Below are 18,571 nucleotides of genomic sequence, written 5' to 3'. Positions count from 1 at the left end.
TGCAGCATACATTTGACCATTCCATTCTCCTTCAATGCCTCACCATCATCATCCATTTGGGTGGCACTGCACTCATCTGGTTCCATCCTTTTCTATCTAATTGTAGCCAGAGAATCACCTGCAATGGCTTCTCGTCCAGCTCAACATCCTATGGGTTATCATTGACCAGAAACTGAACTGGACCAGCCATATAAATACTGTGGCTACAACAGCAGGTCCAAGGCTGGAATTCTGCAGTGAGTAACTCACCTCCTGACTCCCCAAAGCCTGTCCACCATCTACAAGGCACGAGTCAGGAGTGTGATGGAATACTAGCCTGGATGGGTGCAGATCCAACAACAGTCAAGAAGCTCGACACCATCCAGGACAAAGCAGCCCACTTGACTGGCACATCATCCACCAGCTTAAACATTCACTTCCTCCACCACCAGTGAACAGTGGCAGCAGTGTGTATCATTGACAAGATGCACTGCAGCAACTCAACAAGGCTCCCTCAACAGCATCTTCCAAACCCATGACTTCTACCACTTAGAAGGACAACAGCAGCAGATGCATGGGAACACCATCACCTGCAAGTTCCCCTCCAAGCCACACACCATCCTGACTTTGAAATATCTCACTTTTCCTTCACTGGAACTCCCACCTTAACAGCACTGTGGTATATCTACATGACATGAACTCAGTGGTTCAAGAAGAAGGCTCACCATCACCTTCTTAAGGGCAATTAGTGATGGGCAATGAATGCTGGCCTTGTCAGTGATACTCACATCCCATGAAAGAATTAAAAAAAAGCTCCTGCACTGTTACCTCTGGTGTCTCCCAAGAATTTATTCTTGGCTTCCTCCTATTTCTTATATAGATGCTGCCCTGCCAGGACATCATCCGAAAACTCAGTGTCAGTTTTCACATATAAGCTGACAACACCCAGTTTTACCTCACCACCACCTCTCTCGACCCCTACAAATCTATAAGTTGTCAGACTGCTTATCCAACATCCAGGACTGGATGAGCAGAAGTTTCCTCCACTAATTATTGGGAAGACAAAGACATCTTTGGTCCTCGTCACAAACCTGGTCCCTAGGCACCCTAGCAACTGTTTGAGGCTGAACCAGACTGTTTGCAGTCTTGGTGTCATATTGACTCCCGGGATGAGGTTCTGACCACATATCATCTCCCTGACCCCTCCCCGATACTGGTTGTTCCATTACCACCAACCCCCCACACCAGCCTGAGGACTGATTCCTTCCATCTGCCAGCATTTGATCTCGCTCTTCGGCTTCTGTCTCTTCACCAGCCCCCACACCCGCAATCAGCCTTCATTTACCTGACAGCTTCTGCAAGGGCCTGACCGTTTGTTCCATGCACATGGCCACTTGAGGGAGACACTGAAGGACTGCTGGTGGCTGTTGAAGTAGCAAGCAATGGTTCACTAGAGGAGAGGTGCCAATTTCAATAAAGTGTACCTGAATAAAGGAGAGACTATCCCTCTGCAGTTGTTTATGGGCTTCATCATTTATTGATGTGATCTGTACCATCTTTTTTGCCAGTGATTCTGAACAGCTCCTAATCTGTGAGAGCACGCGAATCTCCTCCTCATCGATCAGTTGCAGTGTGTACTTTTCATCTTTTTCTAACTGTTTTCTCCATTCAGAGAACTTCTTGGACAGGTTTCCTTTCAGCTCATTGGTAAGTGTCTAAAAATCCAAACCACACATAGTAATAGAGTCATTACAACACAGAAGGAGTCCACACCTGCTCGCTGTAGAGCAACCCAGTCAGTCCCGTTCTCCTGCTCTATCCCCGTAGCCCTGCAAGTTTATTTCCCCCAAGTGCCCATCCAATTTCTTTTTGAAATCATTGATTGTCTCTGCTTCCACCACCCTCATAAGCAGCAAGTTCCAGTTTATTACCACTCGTTGCATAAAAAGGTTCTTCCTCACATCCCCCCTGCATCTCTTGATCAAAACCTTACATCTTTATTCCCTAGTCCTTGTACCATTAGCTAATGGGAAACAGCTTTACTTTGTCTACCTTATCTAAACCTGTCATAATCTTGTACACTATCAAATCTCCCTCAATCTCCTTTGCTCCAAGGAGAACAACCCCAGCTTCTCCAACCTAACCTTGTAGCTAAAATCCCTCATCCCTGGATCCATTCTGATAAATCTCCTCTGCACCCTCTCAAGAACCCTCACATCCTTCCTAAAGTGTGGTGACCAGAACTGGACTCAGTACTCCAGTATTTGGGCCTAACCAGGACTTTATAAAGGTTCCGCATAACCTCTCTGCTTTTGTACTCAATACGTCAATTGATGAAGCCCTAGTTCCCATATGCTTTACTAACTACCCTCTCAATATGTCCTGCCACCTTCAAAGATCTATGCACATGAACACCCAGGTCCCTCTGTCCCTGCACACTCTTGAGAACTGTGCCATTAAGTCTATATTGCCTCTTCTGCCAAAATGTATCACATCACACTCCTCTGTATTAAATTCCATCTGCCATTTGTCTGCCCATTCTGCTAGTCTATCTATGTCATGTTGCAAACGGTTTTATCATCCTCACTGTATGCCACTCCTCTAAGTTTGGTATCATTAGCAAATTTTGAGATTTTATTGAATATTCCATATCCAAGTCATTTATATATATTTAAAAAGCAGCAGTCCTAGCACTGACCCTTGGGGAACACCACCATCTACCATCCTCCAGTCTCAAAAACAGCCAGTTACTACGACACACTGTTTTCTGTCCTTGAGCCAACTTTTTATCCGTTTGGACACTGAGCTTCCTATTCCATAGGCCTCAATTTTGTTGACCAGCCTTTTATGTGGTATTTTATCAAACACTTCCTTAAAATCCATATAGACAACATCCAGTACTTTCCCTACATCAACCTTCTATGTTTCTTCATCAAAAAAATAAATTAGGTTAGCCAAGCACAATCTGCCTTTTGCAAATCCATGCTGGCTCTCCTTAATTAACTCATACCTCTCCAAGTTGATTATTTTTCCTGATTATTGTTTCTAAAACCTTACCCACCAGTGACGCTAAACTGACCAGCCTGTAGTTGCTAGGAATGTCCTTACACCTTATCTTGTCAAGTTGCTTTGGCCACTCTCCAATCCTCTGCAACCTCCCCTGAATCCAGGGAATTTTGGAAGATTATGGCCAGCCCTTCCACTATCTCCACCCCCACTTCCTTTAGAAACTGGGGATGCAAGCCATCCAGTCCAGGTGACATATCCACTCTAAGCATAGCCAGCCTTTCCAGTGCATCCTTCCTATCAATTTTCATGCCATCCATTACCTCTACCAGCTCCACTTCTATTGATATTTTGTCAGCATCCTCTTCCTTAGTAAACACTGATGCAAAGTACTCTTTCAGTAGTCCAGTTTTGCCCTGTGCCTCGAAGCATATATTATCCTCTTTCTCCCTATAGGACCGACCTTGCCTCTTACTACCCATTTTACTATTTACGTGCCTGTAGATGATTTTTGGATTCCCTTTAATGTTGACCGCCATTCTGTTCTCATGTGCTCTCTTTGCCAGTGTTATTTTCCTCTTCACTTCCCCTCTCAGCTTATTGTATTTTGCCTGGTTCTAAACTCTAACATCCTGGCTGTAGTGCTGAAGTCTTGTGCTCCAGAAGAAGTTATGCCTCTGGCCATTGCATCTACCCAACAATGTGGAAAATTAAAAGCAAAATACTGCAGATGCTGGAAATCAGAAATAAAAACAAAAAGTGCTGGAAAATACTCAGCAGGTCTGGCAGCATCTGTGGAGAGAGAAGCAAAGTTAGCGTTTCAGGTCAGTGACCTTTTGCCAGAACTGTGGAATGTGGAAAATTGCCCAGGGTGTGTCCTGTCCAGAATAAACAATTCAAATCCAATTCAGGCAATTACCACCTCATCAGTCCACTCTCGATCATCAGCAAATTGATGCAAGATGTTGTCAACAGTGCTATCAAGTGGCACTTACCAATAACCTGCACTCCAATGCTTAGTTTGGTTTTGCCAGAACCACTTGGCTCCAGACCTCATTACACTCCTGGCCCAAGCACAGACAAAAGAGCTGAATTCCAGAGGTGAGGTGTGAGTGACTGCCCTTGAAATCAAGGCAGCAATTGAACGAGTGTGGCATCCACAAGCCCTAATAAAACTGAAGTCAATGGGAATTGGGGAAAGCTCTGCATTGGCTGGAGTTATACCTCACACAAAGGAAGATGTTGGAGGTCAATCATCTCAGGCCTAGAACATCGCTGCAGGAGTTGCTCAGTGCGGTGTCCTAGGCCCAACCATCTTCAGTTACTTCATTAATGACCTTTCTTCTATCATAAGGTCAAAAGTGCAGATGATTACAAAGTGTTCAGTACCATTCAAGACTCCTCAGATACTGAAGCAATCCATTCCCACAAGCAGCAAGACCTTGACAACATTCAGGCTTGGGCTGATATGGCAAGTGACATTTGTGGCACTCAAGTGCCAGGCAATGACCATCTCCAACAAGTGAGATTCTAATCACTTCCCCTTGATGTTCAACAGCATTACCATCACTAAACCCCCCCACTATCAACACCCTGGGGGGTCACCATTGACCAGAAATGTAACTAGACCAGCCGTATAGATACTCTGGTTACAAGACCAGTTCAAAGGCTGAGAATTCTGCAGCAAGTAACTCATCTCCTGACTCCTCAAAGTCTGTCCACCATATACCAAGGCAGTAGTGTGATGGAACACTTGCCTGTATGAGTGCAGCTCCAGCAACACTCAAGAAAGCTTGACACCATCCAGGATAAAGCAGCCTGTATGATTGGCGCCACATCCACCATCTTCAACATTCACTCCCTCCCCCTCTGGTGCAATGTGTACCATATACAAGATGCACTGCAGCAACTCATAAGTTGGACACCTGGGATGTACTAATATTTTGTCTGATGTTCGTGTGACGGACAGCTCATCTCAATATCAGACACATAAGGAATATGGTATAATCAGTGACACAGGCCTAACAGGACAAGCCTAATTTATTATGACTGTTTCCGAGGTACATATTTATTCAGTTCCAAGGGAAATTCTTTTTAAATCCAGTTGCACAGTTTGCTCTACCTTTATTTTAGTTTCTGATTTCTTGAAATCTTGTTGCTCGATTGAACAATTCTTCTGAACTCTCTGAAGGTTCTCAACTTCTTTCTTCAATTTCTTCTATAAAAGGAAATTCAAATGGTTCAGAAAGTGGATTCCCAAAAGGAATTTAAACAGAAAAAGACTAGCTATGAATAGAAAGTGGTTCAGGGATTTACTGGACTGTAATAATCAAGTCTCGTTGCTTTTCACTGTTATTTGCATTAAATGGGTTCTAAATTGGTTAATCTAGGTTTTGGAGTGAATTGTGGTTATCAACATATAGGGTTACAAAGAGGCACACCAACAAATTTTTTGAAGAATAAATTCTTTCTTATTATAGACAGAAGCAATCACAATTTTTACATCCAGTTCCTGATTCTTTACCACGTATGCCATTTCCCTTTCCATGTCTGATATTTATTCATCTGTTATTTGGATGAACATTGTATTGCCTGAAGGAACAGCATTTTGGAGATCCATTGACCTGTTTTATGGAGTGCCAGCTCATTAGCAGCAGATGCCACGCAGATTGGAGGAACTGTTAGCTGGGGCCATTATTACACATCTTCCCAGCAGCCAACATGCCCTCTCTGCTGCACTGCTAAACAGAAAGGGAAACAAGCAAAACTAGTGATAACTCGGCAGGGGGATGGGAACCAGGATGTAGCAATAGATATGAGAAACAAGGTGCAGTAAAGATTGGGAGAGATAGATCGCACTCGAGTGGGAAATATTAAAGTAGTAGGTGGGGTTAGAGTAAAAGGGCATGTAATAAAGTCTAAATTAGGTTTACTGTGCACATATCTAAATGCACAAAGTGTGGTAAATAAGGTTGGTGAGCTTCAGGCATAGATAGCTACATGGGAGCGTCCTGTTGCGGCGATGTCTCAGAAAGGGCAGCACTAGGTACTGAATATTCCTGGACATGAGGTGTTCAGGAAAGATAGGGAAGGAAAGAAAGGAGAAGGGATGGCAGTATTGATTAAGGAGAATATTACAGTGCTGGAGAGAGAGAGGATGTTCTCGAGGGGTCAAGGCCAGAATCTGTTTGGTTAGAGTTACGAAATATTCGAGGTACCAGTACACTATTGGGGTGGATTCTATAGGCCACCAACTAGTGTGAAAGATATAGGGGAACAAATTTGCAGGGAAATTACAAAGAGATACAAAAATTATAGTGTAGTGATAATGGGGGACTTTAATTATTGCAATATAAACTTGGAGAGTAATACTGTGAAGGGAAAAGAGGGGGAAACATTCTGAAGTGTGTTTAGGAGAATTTTTTTGATCAATGTCCAATGAGGAAGGAGGCATTGCTGGATCTGGTTCTGGGGAATGAGATGGGTCAAATGGATCAAGTAGCAGTAGGGGAACATTTTAGGAACAGTGATCATTGTATCATAAAGTTTATGGAGAAGGACAAGGAGCAATCTAGAGCTAAAATATTTAATTTGACAAGGGTCAGTTTCTCTTCTAAATAGAAAGTGTAGAGAAATGATGGGTGGAGTACATCAGAGAGATGTATGGCGATGAAGACAGAAGTGAATTGGTACCATCAGAGGGAAGAGAAGGACCAGAGATAATAGAGGCAGAAGACAGTGCAGCAATGAAAGAGATGAAAGCAAATAAAGAAGCTGGAATCAATGAGATACCAATAGAATGACTGAAAGCCCTGACTGATGTTAACATTGGGAAATTGACAGACCTCTGCAACAACATTTACAGAATAGGATTCCTATCTGAGGATCTTATGCAGTCAGTGTTTATTAAGCTCCCAAAGAAACCAAAAGCCCTAGAGTGTTCAGGGCATAGGACAATAAGCCTCATGAGCCATGTGATGAAAATGATTCTAGTAATCATTTTGGAAAGAAATGACCAGTCTATAGAAGCAGAGCTAGATGATATTCAGGATTCAGACACAAAGAAAGGAACAAGAGAGGGCATCTTTAACTTGCGAGTAGTCATTGAAAGATACCTGGAAAGTGCAAAAACCTGTGTCAGCATGCTTTATAGACTATGAGAAGGCATTTGATAGTGTCTATCATCAGAAAGTAATGGAGTGCTTAAAAATACTAGCAATTAACAGGAATGTTAAAAGGATAATTCCTTTTATTGGAATCCATCAGCAATGATGAGACTTGATAGCAGCCTGTCAGACAGTTTCCTAATCAAAAGAGAAGTGCTTTAGGGATGTTTTATGCCCCACAAACTGTACAACCTGTACACTGAAGCTATCTTCAGAGACATAGAAGATCTACCAGGTTACAACATTACTGGGTTGAACGTCAACAACTTGAGGTAGGCAGATGACACTGCACTGGTTGCAGAGTCAGCAGAGACACTGCAGGAAGTTGTGAACAAAGTGAATACAAGGAGTGTGGAATATGGGGCTGAATTTTACACCGCCCCAGCGGGTTGGATGGTGGCGTGGGGATGGCGTAATATTGAGAGGGAGGCTCCGGGAGGCCAACCCGACCCTCTCCCGCTTCCGGTCAACTTTATGGCAGTCGGGTGGTGGGGGTGGGGTGGGGGCTTTGGTGGATTGATCCGCTCACCCGAGGCCAATCAAGGCCCTTGAGTAGCCACTTAATGGTCACTTAAGGGCCCTCTCCCACCTCCACGGGTATTTTACCTGTGGCAAGCAGGCGTGCTGGGGACTTGAAAGGCCACCCAGTGATAGCTGCAGGCCTTTCTGCGCCCCAGGGGGGGGGGCCATGGCAGTCGGGCACAAGGTGCTCAATTGAGGACCACCCCCACCTCCCAACCCAGCCCCGGGACCCAAGACGCACCCCCCCACAAACGACCACTCCCAACTTACATAGAAACACAGAAAATAGAAGCAGGAATAGGCCATTCAGCCCTTCGAGCCTGCTCTGCCATTCATTATGATCATGGCTGATCATCCAACTCAGTAGCTTGTTCCCGCTTTCTCCCCAAATCCTTTGATCTCTTTCACCCCAAGAGCTATATCTAACCCTTCTTGAAAACATACAATGTTTTGGCCTCAACTGCTTTCTGTGGTAACGAATTCTACAGGCTCACCATTCTCTGGGTGAAGAAATTTCTCCTCATCTCAGTCCTGAATGGTTTACCCCGTATCCTTCGACTATGACCCCTGGTTCTGGACTCCCCCACCATCGAGAACATCCTTCCTGCATCTACCCTGTCAAGTCCTGTTAGTATTTTATAGATTTCTATGAGATCCCACCCCACTCTTCTGAACTCCAGCGAATATAATCCTAACCGACTCAATGTCCCCTCATACATCAGTCCTGCCATCCCAGGAATTAGTCTGGTAAACCTTCGCTGCACTCCCTCTATAGCAAGAACATCCTTCCTCAGGTAAGGAGACCAAAACTTCACAAAATATTCCAGGTGTGGCCCCACCAAGGCCCTGTATAATTGCAGCAAGACATCCCTGCTCCTGTACTCGAATCCTCTCGTTATGAAGGCCAATATACCATTTGCCTTTTTTACCGCCTGTTGCATACTTATCTTCAGCGACTGGTGTACGAGAACACCCAGGTCTCGTTGCATATTCCCCTCTCTCAGTTTATAGCCCTTGAGATAATAATCTGCCTTCCTGCTTTTGCTACCAAAGTGGATAACCTCACATTTATCCACATTATACTGCATCTGCCATGCATTAGCTCACTCACTCAACTTGGCCAAATCATCCTGAAGCCTCGCTGCATCCTCCTCACAACTCACCCTCCCACCCAGTTTTGTGTCATCTGCAAATTTGGAGATATTACATTTAGTTCCCTCATCTAAATCATTAATATATATTGTGAATAGCTGCAGTCCTAGCACTAATCCCTGTGGTACCCCACTAGTCACTGCCTGCCATTCGGAAAAAGATCCATTTATCCCTACTGTTTGTTTCCTGTCTGCCAACGAATTTTCTATCCATCGCAATACACTACCCCCAATCCCATGCTAATCTCTTATGTGGGACTTTGTCGAAAGCCTTCTGAAAGTCCAAACAAACCACATCCACTGGCTCCCCCTCATCAACTCTACTAGTTACATCCTCGAAGAATTATAGTAGATTTGTCAAGCATGATTTCCCTTTCGTAAATCCTTGCTGACTCTGCCCAATTCTACCACCGTTCTCCAAGTGCTCTGCTATAAAATCTTTGATAATGGGGTCTAGAATTTTCCCCACTACTGACGTCAGGCTGACTGTCTATAATTCCCTGCTTTCTCTCTCCTTCCTCTCTACTTACCTCGTCTCCAGGCTCCATGGCGTCAGCTGGGCTGCAGACCCAGCAGTGGCCACCGCTCCTGGTGGCGCTGCTGGGACTAAGAGCTGCCTGCCCGCTGATTAGCCGGCAGCTCACTGAGGCGGGACCTCCTCCCTCAAGTGGGTGGAAGTCCCGCATCGGGACAATTAAAGCTTGGGCACCCATAAAATACGGGACGGATCCCTGTGGTGGGCAGAAGCGGGTTCACCACCAACTTTTACATCGGTGGTGCATTCCCGTCCGCCTAAGGTAAAATCCAGCCCATGGATTCAGAATGAATGTGAAGAAGACCAAGCCAATGGTGATAAGCAGAGACCTAACCCCGGAAGTGAACATTGAATTAAATGGACAAGACTGGAACAAGTGAAAAGAATGACATACCTTGGGCAGATTATCACAGATGATGGGAGATGTGATTGTGAGATCAAAAGGAGAATTGAGATAGTCAAAATCAGCTTTGTCAGAATGAAGGATGTGTTAACATCAAAGAAACTGAAATGGAACCGTAGGATAAGAATGCTGAGATGCTACATTTTGTCAGCTATGTTATTTTCTTCGGACACATGGACAACAAACAAAGAGACTATTGAGAAGCCAAATGCGTTCGAAATGTGGACATACTGGAGGATGTTCCGCATATCCTACACAGCCAGAAAGACTAATGAGGAAGTGCTGGAAATGACTGGAGAAAAGAAGAAATTAGTTATAACATTGGTATGGTCAAGTGAGGAGGGATCGAAGGGCTTCCCTCTTTGCCCTCTCCTTGTTTGACCATAACAGATGGTACTGGTCAATTCAGTAGGTATTTGATTACTTACTTGCTATGATCATAACAAGAACCAATTGGACAGGGCTCTTGCGTTTACAAAGAAAGAGCTTAACTTTATTGTACCTAAACTGGACTAATGAAATAATAAACTACACGCCAACTTTCACTCTCACACACACACACTAGAGGTTTACACACACATAAATAGGCTACAGAGTGGGGAAAAGTAGATTGGTTGAGTTGGAGTCCAGAGAAAAAAAGGTGTTTGGTGATTCGGCTGGCTTCTAGCTGAATTTGGTCATCCTGAGGCTTTTAGTTTGAAGAAGTAGATGACTGTTCCTGTGGGTCGCTTGGAGACAGTGATGTGGATAATTTCCTCCAACAGGGTTTCTGACTGAAACTGGAGTATGGTCAGTCAACAAGCAGGATTGGGAATTTTCAAGCTGGAATGGAAAGGGAGAGAGGGACCCCCCCCCCTCCCCCTCCCCCTCCCCCTCCCCCCTTAGGGTCTGCACATGTCAGATTCCAGAAGCTCCCCCTTTCCTTCAGAGAAAATACCAGCTTAAAAACCACAGATGGACAGGGGCTTGTCACATGACAGTCACTCACTCATTCAAAACATAATAGTTAGCAATATTTCTCTCTTGCTAAAAAGAAAAACAACAAGCCGTTTCCTTAAACTTCCTGGGTCTTGGCTCTTGCTGGGAAATGTAGCCATTTCATCTCCCTCCTTACACTCCTTGCAATGTAGGATACAGTGTTGCAAATTAGGTAGCCATTGTAAGCTGCGAACAAAGTCTTCTTTTATCTGTTCCTTTTAAATTTCTTCAACAAAAAAATAATTTCAGATCTCCAGTCAGTGGATTAAATAAAGTGATCATTTAACAAAGCAAGTTGGTGTGGCACCTCCCCACCATGAGAAATGAGATGTGACAACAGGGACATTTCATTATGAGGTCATAAATTAAAAAGAAACTGTACACGCACACTCATCAGTCTCACTGTCAAAGCCATACTTGGGTTTCATTTTTTTTATCGGGGATTGGCCATGAACACAAGTGGCGAACTCCAACTGCTTTGACTGGGCTCAATCAGCTTGTGCTCCAGCATACACTGAATTTCCTTATGCATTTCCACAATGCTTTCCCTTCCCAGTTCCTTTACATCAGTGAACTCAACCCTGAATTCAAAGATATTCATAACTTTGTGAAGATCATCCAGTGCTTTTTGTACATGGTTTTTCCTGTGCTCCATCAGGCCAACAGTTTGCTTTGCAGAGCACTTTGCAAACCAACTGTCACCTCGTAAAATGGTGACTTCATTTGTGTGGATTAGTTGTCCTGGGATAAATGCAGGTGGGCCAAATGGCACCATAACATCATAAAACACTTTATCAGGCAAGGTTTTAAGCCTGTCTTGAAGTGTTTCATAGTCATTTTGTACTTTAATCCAGTGCTGGATTTTCTTCCTTGCAACTTGAGCCCACCTATCAATTTCATCCTGAATCTCTTTCTATTGTTCCAGTTCATCCAGTCTGGCCCACAATTCCTCCTCAGTTAGGATACTTGACATGCAGTCATCACCACCATCACCACCCTCCAAATCTGCCTCAAAAACCTTTTTGGGCTTCGGGTTTTCCTTTGGTTTATGAGCTTTTCTGTGTCTCCCTTCAGAATTTAAATCTTTAATTTCTAGCTCTTCAGTCTATATTTCCTCCAGAACTTGGGTCAGTTTCCCGGGACCTAGGTGATAGGGATTTTGTTTTATGGGAGGGGTCTCTCCCACATCCATATCGTGTAGTGTTAGGGGTGTGCACCCTGGTTTGTCCCTGCAGATCCCTTTAAATGCTGTTAGCAGCCTTGTTAGGTCTCCTCTCTGTTCTGCATTTAAATAGGAGAGTACGGTGTCTAATTTCCCTAACATTTCAGTGTTAGCTCACCGGATGGTAGGGATTTCGATTTGGGAATCCTCCAGGCCTCCCTGTAACTCATCCTCACTGTCCCTTTCACCCTCCTCTTTCCTGACTGTCTGACAGACTTGTGCTTGTTTGTCCCCTTCCCGGCTGTGATACCATTTTAGCATATTGATGTGGCACAGCCTTTGCTTTTTCCTATGATCAAGGGTGTCAATTATATAATTCATGTGGCTGATTCTCTTTATTACTCTGTATGGGCCACTGAACTGAGCTGTCAATGGTTCACCCTGTATTGGTCATAGCACTAACACATGGTCACTGAGCTGAAATGTTCTGGAATTGGCTTGTTTATCCACCTGCCTTTTCATAGCTGTCTGGGAGGTTTTTAGGTGTTCCTGAGCACAGGCTCTTGTGAGCTGTTCTCGGAACATGGCGGTGTAGTCTAACAGGGAAGATTCATCCCTGTGTCCTAAAAATCTCTCCTTGATTGGTTTTAGAGGACCTCTCACCTCGTGTCCATAAACTAATTCAAAGGGACTAAAGCCAGTGGACTCATTGGGTGAATCCCTGCTGGCAAACAGAAGAAATCCCAGCCCTTTGTCCCAGTTATAGGGGTACTCATAGCAGTATGTCCTGATCATTATCTTTAGGCTCTAAAGCCCTTGTGACTGTTGGTGGTAGGCTGAGGACTTTAGCTGGGTTATGTCCAGATTACCCAAGACCTTTTGAAACATACTGGACATAAAATTTGTGCCCTGGTCTGACTGGATCTTAGCAGACAGCCCATATCGGGTGTCGAATTGGGTTAGCCCCTCCACCATTACCTTGGCAGAGATAGTTCTTCGAGGGATAGTCTCTGGAAATCAGGTAGCCACATCCATAATGGTGAGACGATACTGGTAGCCCCCTTTTGTTTTCGGCAGGGCCCCACGCTATTTACCAGCACTCTGCTGACAGGTTCCCCAGAAGCCGGTATGGGAATCAAGGGTGCAGGTTTCATTGCAGGTTGAGGCTTCCCCACAACCTGGAATGTGTGGCAAGTCTTACGGAATTCCACCACATCCTTGTGGAGTTGTGGCCAGTGAAACTGCTGTCTGATGCGGGCTTGGGTTTTTCTGATACCGACATGTCCAGCCATTGGAATCTCGTGGGCTATTCTCAATATTTCCCTACGGTACCTCGGTGGCACCACGACCTGGTGAACCACTGTCCACTCTTCATCTACAAATCTGTGAGGGGGTCTCCACTTCCTCATCAGCACCTCATCCTTTAAACACTCTGGAACTCCCTCTGCTCCAGTTTCAGTTTGGGCAGACTGTGCTAACTTTTTTAACCCTGGGTTGACCTGCTGAGCCTCGACCAAGGTCGACCTGTTTAATCCATCCTTTGGGTCCTCTCACTTCCCAAAGAAGGTTCCAGATAACCAGATAATCAGGTCATCTGTCTACAGTGCCAGTTCAGCCTCCTCTGACGGAACTTGTTTGGCCATGGACTGGGTCACCACACAGTCAGGAAAAGTGCCAGAGACCTACCTTTTCATGAAAGTGCTCTGCCTCCCTGACCTTTCAGTATCTCTCAAACCACTGGGGAGGCTACCACCTCTGCCTCAGCCAGATCATTAGATTATATTAGATTTAGATTAGAGATACAGCACTGAAACAGGCCCTTCGGCCCACCGAGTCTGTGCCGACCATCAACCACCCATTTCTACTAATCCTACACTAATCCCATATTCCTACCAAACATCCCCACCTGTCCCTATATTTCCCTACCACCTACCTATACTAGTGACAATTTATAATGGCCAATTTACCTATCAACCTGCAAGTCTTTTGGCTTGTGGGAGGAAACCGGAGCACCCGGAGAAAACCCACGCAGACACAGGGAGAACTTGCAAACTCCACACAGGCAGTACCCAGAATCGAACCCGGGTCCCTGGAGCTGTGAGGCTGCAGTGCTAACCACTGCGCCACTGTGCCGCCCTATCAAGCAGCTCCCTTAAACTTCCTGAGACATGTAGCCATTTTGTCTCCCTCCTCACAGTTCTTGCAATGTAGGATACAGTGTTGCAAATTAGGTAGCCATCTTAAGCTGCTAGCAAAATCTTCTTTTTTATCTGTTCCTTTTAAATTTCTTCTTCAAAAAAATTCAGATCTCCGGTCAGTGGATTAAATAATCATTTAACAAAGCAAGTTGGCATGACAACACCAAAGAGAGAAAGATACAACATTTTGGTCAGCTGATTAGAGCAGAAGGTAGATAATTATTGGAAGGAAAGATCGATGAAAAATGCAGGAGAGGGAAGCAGAGGAGAAAATGGATGACGGATATAATGGACTAGATGCAGTACAGTAGAGCTGTGCGGAATGTGTAAGGGAAGCACAGGACAGACAAAGATGGAGATCCATGACAGTCAACCTTCTGGGTAGAAGATGACACCAACGAACAAATGGAACGAATTGCAATGGGGTGAAAATGGATCTGTCCCGGGTAAATTGGAATCAAAGTTATTTGGCAAAACTGTAATGGAGCAAGGGGCTGTCTTTAAAGAGGAGATGGTTCAGGTCCAGTCCAGGTACATTCCGAGGAGGGGGAAAAGTTGGGAAACCAAAGCCAGGTTGATAATACAAGTGAAAAGGAAATAAGAGGGGCAAAATGAGAATATGAGAAGAGAATGAAAGCTGACATAAAAAGGAATCCAAAAGTCTATAGTTTTATAAATAGTAAAACGGTAGTAAAAGGAGGGGTGGGGCTGATTCGGGACCAAAACTGGGATCAGCGCATGGAGGCAGAGGGCTATGGCTGAGGTACAGGTTGAATACTTTGCATCTGCCATTACCACGGAAAAAGATGCTGCCAAAGTCATGGTGAAAGAGGAGGTAGTTGAGACACTGGATGGGCTAAAAGTTGATAATAAGGAGGGATTAGAAAGGTTTGCTGTGCTGAAATTTGATAAGTCACCAGATGCATCCAAGGACACAGAGGATACAAATTGCAGAGGCACTGGCTTTAATCTTCCAATCCTTCTTAGATACAGGGGTGGTGCTAGAGGACTGGTCAATTGCAAATGTTACACCTTTGTTCAAAAAAAAAGTGTCAGGGTAACCTCAGCAACTATAGACCAGTTAGTTTAACTCGGTGGTGGGAAGCTTTTCGGAACAATAAATCAGCAACAAAATTAACAGTCACTTGGACAAATGTGGATAAGTTAAGGAAAATGAGTACAGATTTGTTTAAGGCAAATCATGTTTAATTAACTTGATTGAGTTTTTTGATGAGGTAACAGAAAGGATTGGTGAGGGTAATGCTGTTGATGTGGCATACATGGACTTCCATAGGCATTTGATAAAGAGCCACACGATAAGCTTGCCAGAAAAGTTGAAGCTCATAGAATAAAAGGGGCAGGGGCAGTGTGGATATGAAGTTGGTGCGTGACAGGAAACAGACGAATAGTGAAAGGTTATTTTTTGGACTGGAGGAAGGTATACAGTGGAGTTCCGCAGCGGTCGGTACATGTAACAGATGACATTTAATGTAGAGAAGTGTCACGTGATACATTTTGATAGGAGGTATGAGGAGAGGCACTAGAAAATGAACGATTCAATTCTAAAGTGGGTGCAGGAACAGAGGAACCTGCGGGTATATGTACACAAATCATTGAGAGCGGCAGGGCAGGTTGAGAAAATTGTTAAAAAGACATAAGGGATCCTGGGTTTTAGAAATAGATACATAGAGCACAAATGCAAGGAAGTTATGGTGAACCTGTATAAAAAACTGGTTCGGCCTCAACTAGAGTACTGTGTCCAATTCTGGGCACCACACTTTAGGAAGGATGTGAAAGTTTTAGAGAGAGTGCAGAAAAGTTTCATGACAATGGTTCCAGGGTTGAGGAACTTCAGTTAGGTGGATAGATTGGAGAAGCTGGAGTTGTTCTCCTTAGCGACGAAAAGGTTGAGAGAAGATTTGATAGAGGTGTTCAAAATTATGATTGGTGAAGACAGAATAGATAGGGAGAAACTTTTCCCACTGGCAAAAGGGTCGAGAGTCAGAGGACACAGCGAGTGGTTAGGATCTGGAATGCTCTGCTGAGAGTGTGATGGAGGTGGATTCAAATGTGGCTTTCAAAGGGAAATTAGATAAGCACCTGAAGTGAAAAAATTTGTAGGGCAAAGGTTTGGGAGTGGGAGTAGCTGACTTACTCATGTCGAAAGCCGACATGGAAACAACAGGCCAAATGGCCTCCTTCTGTGCTGTGGTGATTCTATGGGCTGGGTTTTATGGAGGTGGCAAGTGTCCTGACACTGGGCCCAAAAGGTAAGGGGGACCTTGCCTCGCCCTTTAGAGATCCCCACCCCGGCTCTATCTCGTAGCGCTCAGACAATTAACTGGCCGGTGGCGGGGTCCCTCCTTTTAAGGATGGGAATCCCACCTCCAACAGCTGCCGGACAATCAGAGGGCTGGCAGCTGAGTAGTATCGGCAGCGCCACTTGGAGCAGTAGCTACTGCTGGTACTACAAGAGGCCCGGGACCAGGACCAGCTCCAGAGCCCTGGATGCAGGTAAGTGTGGTGGGGTTGCTGGGGCCATTACGACAGGCCCTGGCGAGGGTGGGCAGGGAGGATGGTCGTTGAGGGTACAGTGGGGGGGGGGGGAGGGGGTATTGTTAGTGGAGGGGCGACTTTTGCCACCAGGGGCCCTCTGTGAGTAACAGATTGCCTTGTTTTACTGTGTGACCTCCCCACCAGCTACTGGTAAAATGCCAGTGGCGGCGGGAAGAGGCCCTTAAGTGGCCAATCAGTTGGCATTTGGTCTTTGGCCTTCCCCACACTGGACTAAATTCCAAGGCGTCAGGAAGGCAACGGGGCATTCTGAAACCAAACCACCCACCCCCCCCCCCCCCTCCCCCTTCCCATGCAATTTTATGGTCCGCCCACCTCTGCTCCCATCCCTAGGGGGGCCCATAAAATTCAGCCCTATAATTCTCAGCCCAGTGTGAGCAAGAAAATACTGGACTACTGACCTTCTGCAATTAGCTGTAATATCATCAACAGTTCTGATTTATCTTCAATTGGGTTATTCTTAAAACATTTAGAACTAAAATGTTTGATTATGATTTCTTCTTCTCAATCCTGATAGTGTTCTGCAGTATGGACTTTGGCCCTTTACCCCAGCTTCTCGAAAAGAAATGCTCACCTTGATTCGAGCTTCTGCCTGATCCAGACTCAGCAGAGTGTGGGATTTGTGTATCCCTATTACTGTACAGGATATACACACACATTCTTTATCCTGTTCACAGTAATATTCAAGAATCTTCTTATGATTCGCGCACTGTCTCTTTGTTAAATCAGCTATAGGTTCGATCAGGGTGTGGTCCTTGTAAGTCTCCTTTGTCAAATGTGGTTTTAAATGAAAAGAACAAAAAGACGTTTCACATTTGAGACAGGTCTTCACAGCTGCAGATGGATTGTCAATGCAGTACTCACACATAACAGGGGTACATTCAGCAGCAGTCTGAGACTGGTTGTATTTCTCCACGATGTTACAAAGGGTGAAGTTTTTCTCCAGACAGGGCCTGGGGTTGAATTGCCTGCGACACTGAGGACAGCTGACTCCACCCTGACATGCTGCATGTGCCCAAGCATTTTTGATGCATTTCAAGCAGAAACTGTGCTGGCAGGGCAATATGACAGGGTCCTGGTACACCAGGAGACACACAGCACAAGTCAACTCCTCTGCTAAAGCTCCAGTTTCCATTTTCCTAACCCTTGAACGAGAGCCTTTACGCAGAGGATATTGTGCAACCAGACCAGGATGTGAAAGAAAAAAAACTGACTGGAAGGAGTGAAAATATTTGCTTTCAGTTTCATGATTTGGTTGAAGTTTAACCCTTTCAATTCAGCACTAACTGAGCAGTAAAAATACAAGAAGGCTGAATTTAAGTCCTTCCATTCCCCCATGAACAGTAGTTTTGGCTCACTCATTGCCCTATGAACCCTGGTGCTCCGATGCTGCCATCTTGGGTAGGGCACTGGGACAGGTACCCACCTGTGACATGACAAGTGGCATCAGTAAATGAAGGGTATCTGTAACGTGGGCTGGGATTTTATGGGACCCGGCGGGAAAGGGAAGTAGCAATGACCATTGCAAACAAGAGAGAATCTAACCATCTCCCCTTGATGTACCATGGCATTACCATCACTGAATCCCCAACTATCAACATCCTGGGGGTTATCATTGACCAGAAACTGAACTGGACCAGCCACATAAATACCGTGGCTACAAGAGCAGGTCAGAGGCTAGGAATGCTAGAAACTGACATCCTGACTCCCCAAAGTCTGTCCACCATCTACAACCCTCACAACATTTAAGAAGTATTTAGATGAGCACTTGAAACGCCATAGCATACTGGCTACCAGCCAAGTGCTGGAAAATGGGATTAGAATCGATAGTTCCGAAGAAGGGTCACTGACTCGAAACGTTAACTCTGCTTCTCTTTCCACAGATGCTGCCAGACCT

General features: G+C 45.0%; 1 protein-coding gene across 2 annotated transcripts in view; it reads right to left on the bottom strand.

Annotated features, from left to right (window-relative positions):
* Positions 1–17,879, bottom strand: part of LOC137374716 (E3 ubiquitin/ISG15 ligase TRIM25-like) — a 41,603-nt gene extending 23,724 nt beyond the window's left edge. The window contains exons 1-3 of one of the 2 annotated variants that reach the window (XM_068041264.1): positions 17,249–17,879; positions 5,108–5,203; positions 1,464–1,694 (exon numbers count right to left, since the gene is read on the bottom strand). In XM_068041264.1, the coding sequence (XP_067897365.1) occupies positions 1,464–1,694; positions 5,108–5,203; positions 17,249–17,809 (888 nt within the window). In that variant the 5' untranslated portion in view covers positions 17,810–17,879. The remainder of the gene's footprint in view (positions 1–1,463; positions 1,695–5,107; positions 5,204–17,248) is intronic. The other variant, XM_068041263.1, reaches the window with a different exon arrangement.
* Between the last annotated feature and the right edge of the window lie 692 nt (positions 17,880–18,571).

This window comes from Heterodontus francisci, chromosome 10, assembly GCF_036365525.1.
Source record: "Heterodontus francisci isolate sHetFra1 chromosome 10, sHetFra1.hap1, whole genome shotgun sequence".
NCBI lineage: Eukaryota > Metazoa > Chordata > Chondrichthyes > Heterodontiformes > Heterodontidae > Heterodontus > Heterodontus francisci.
This window is presented reverse-complemented; position numbering and strand designations above follow the sequence as displayed.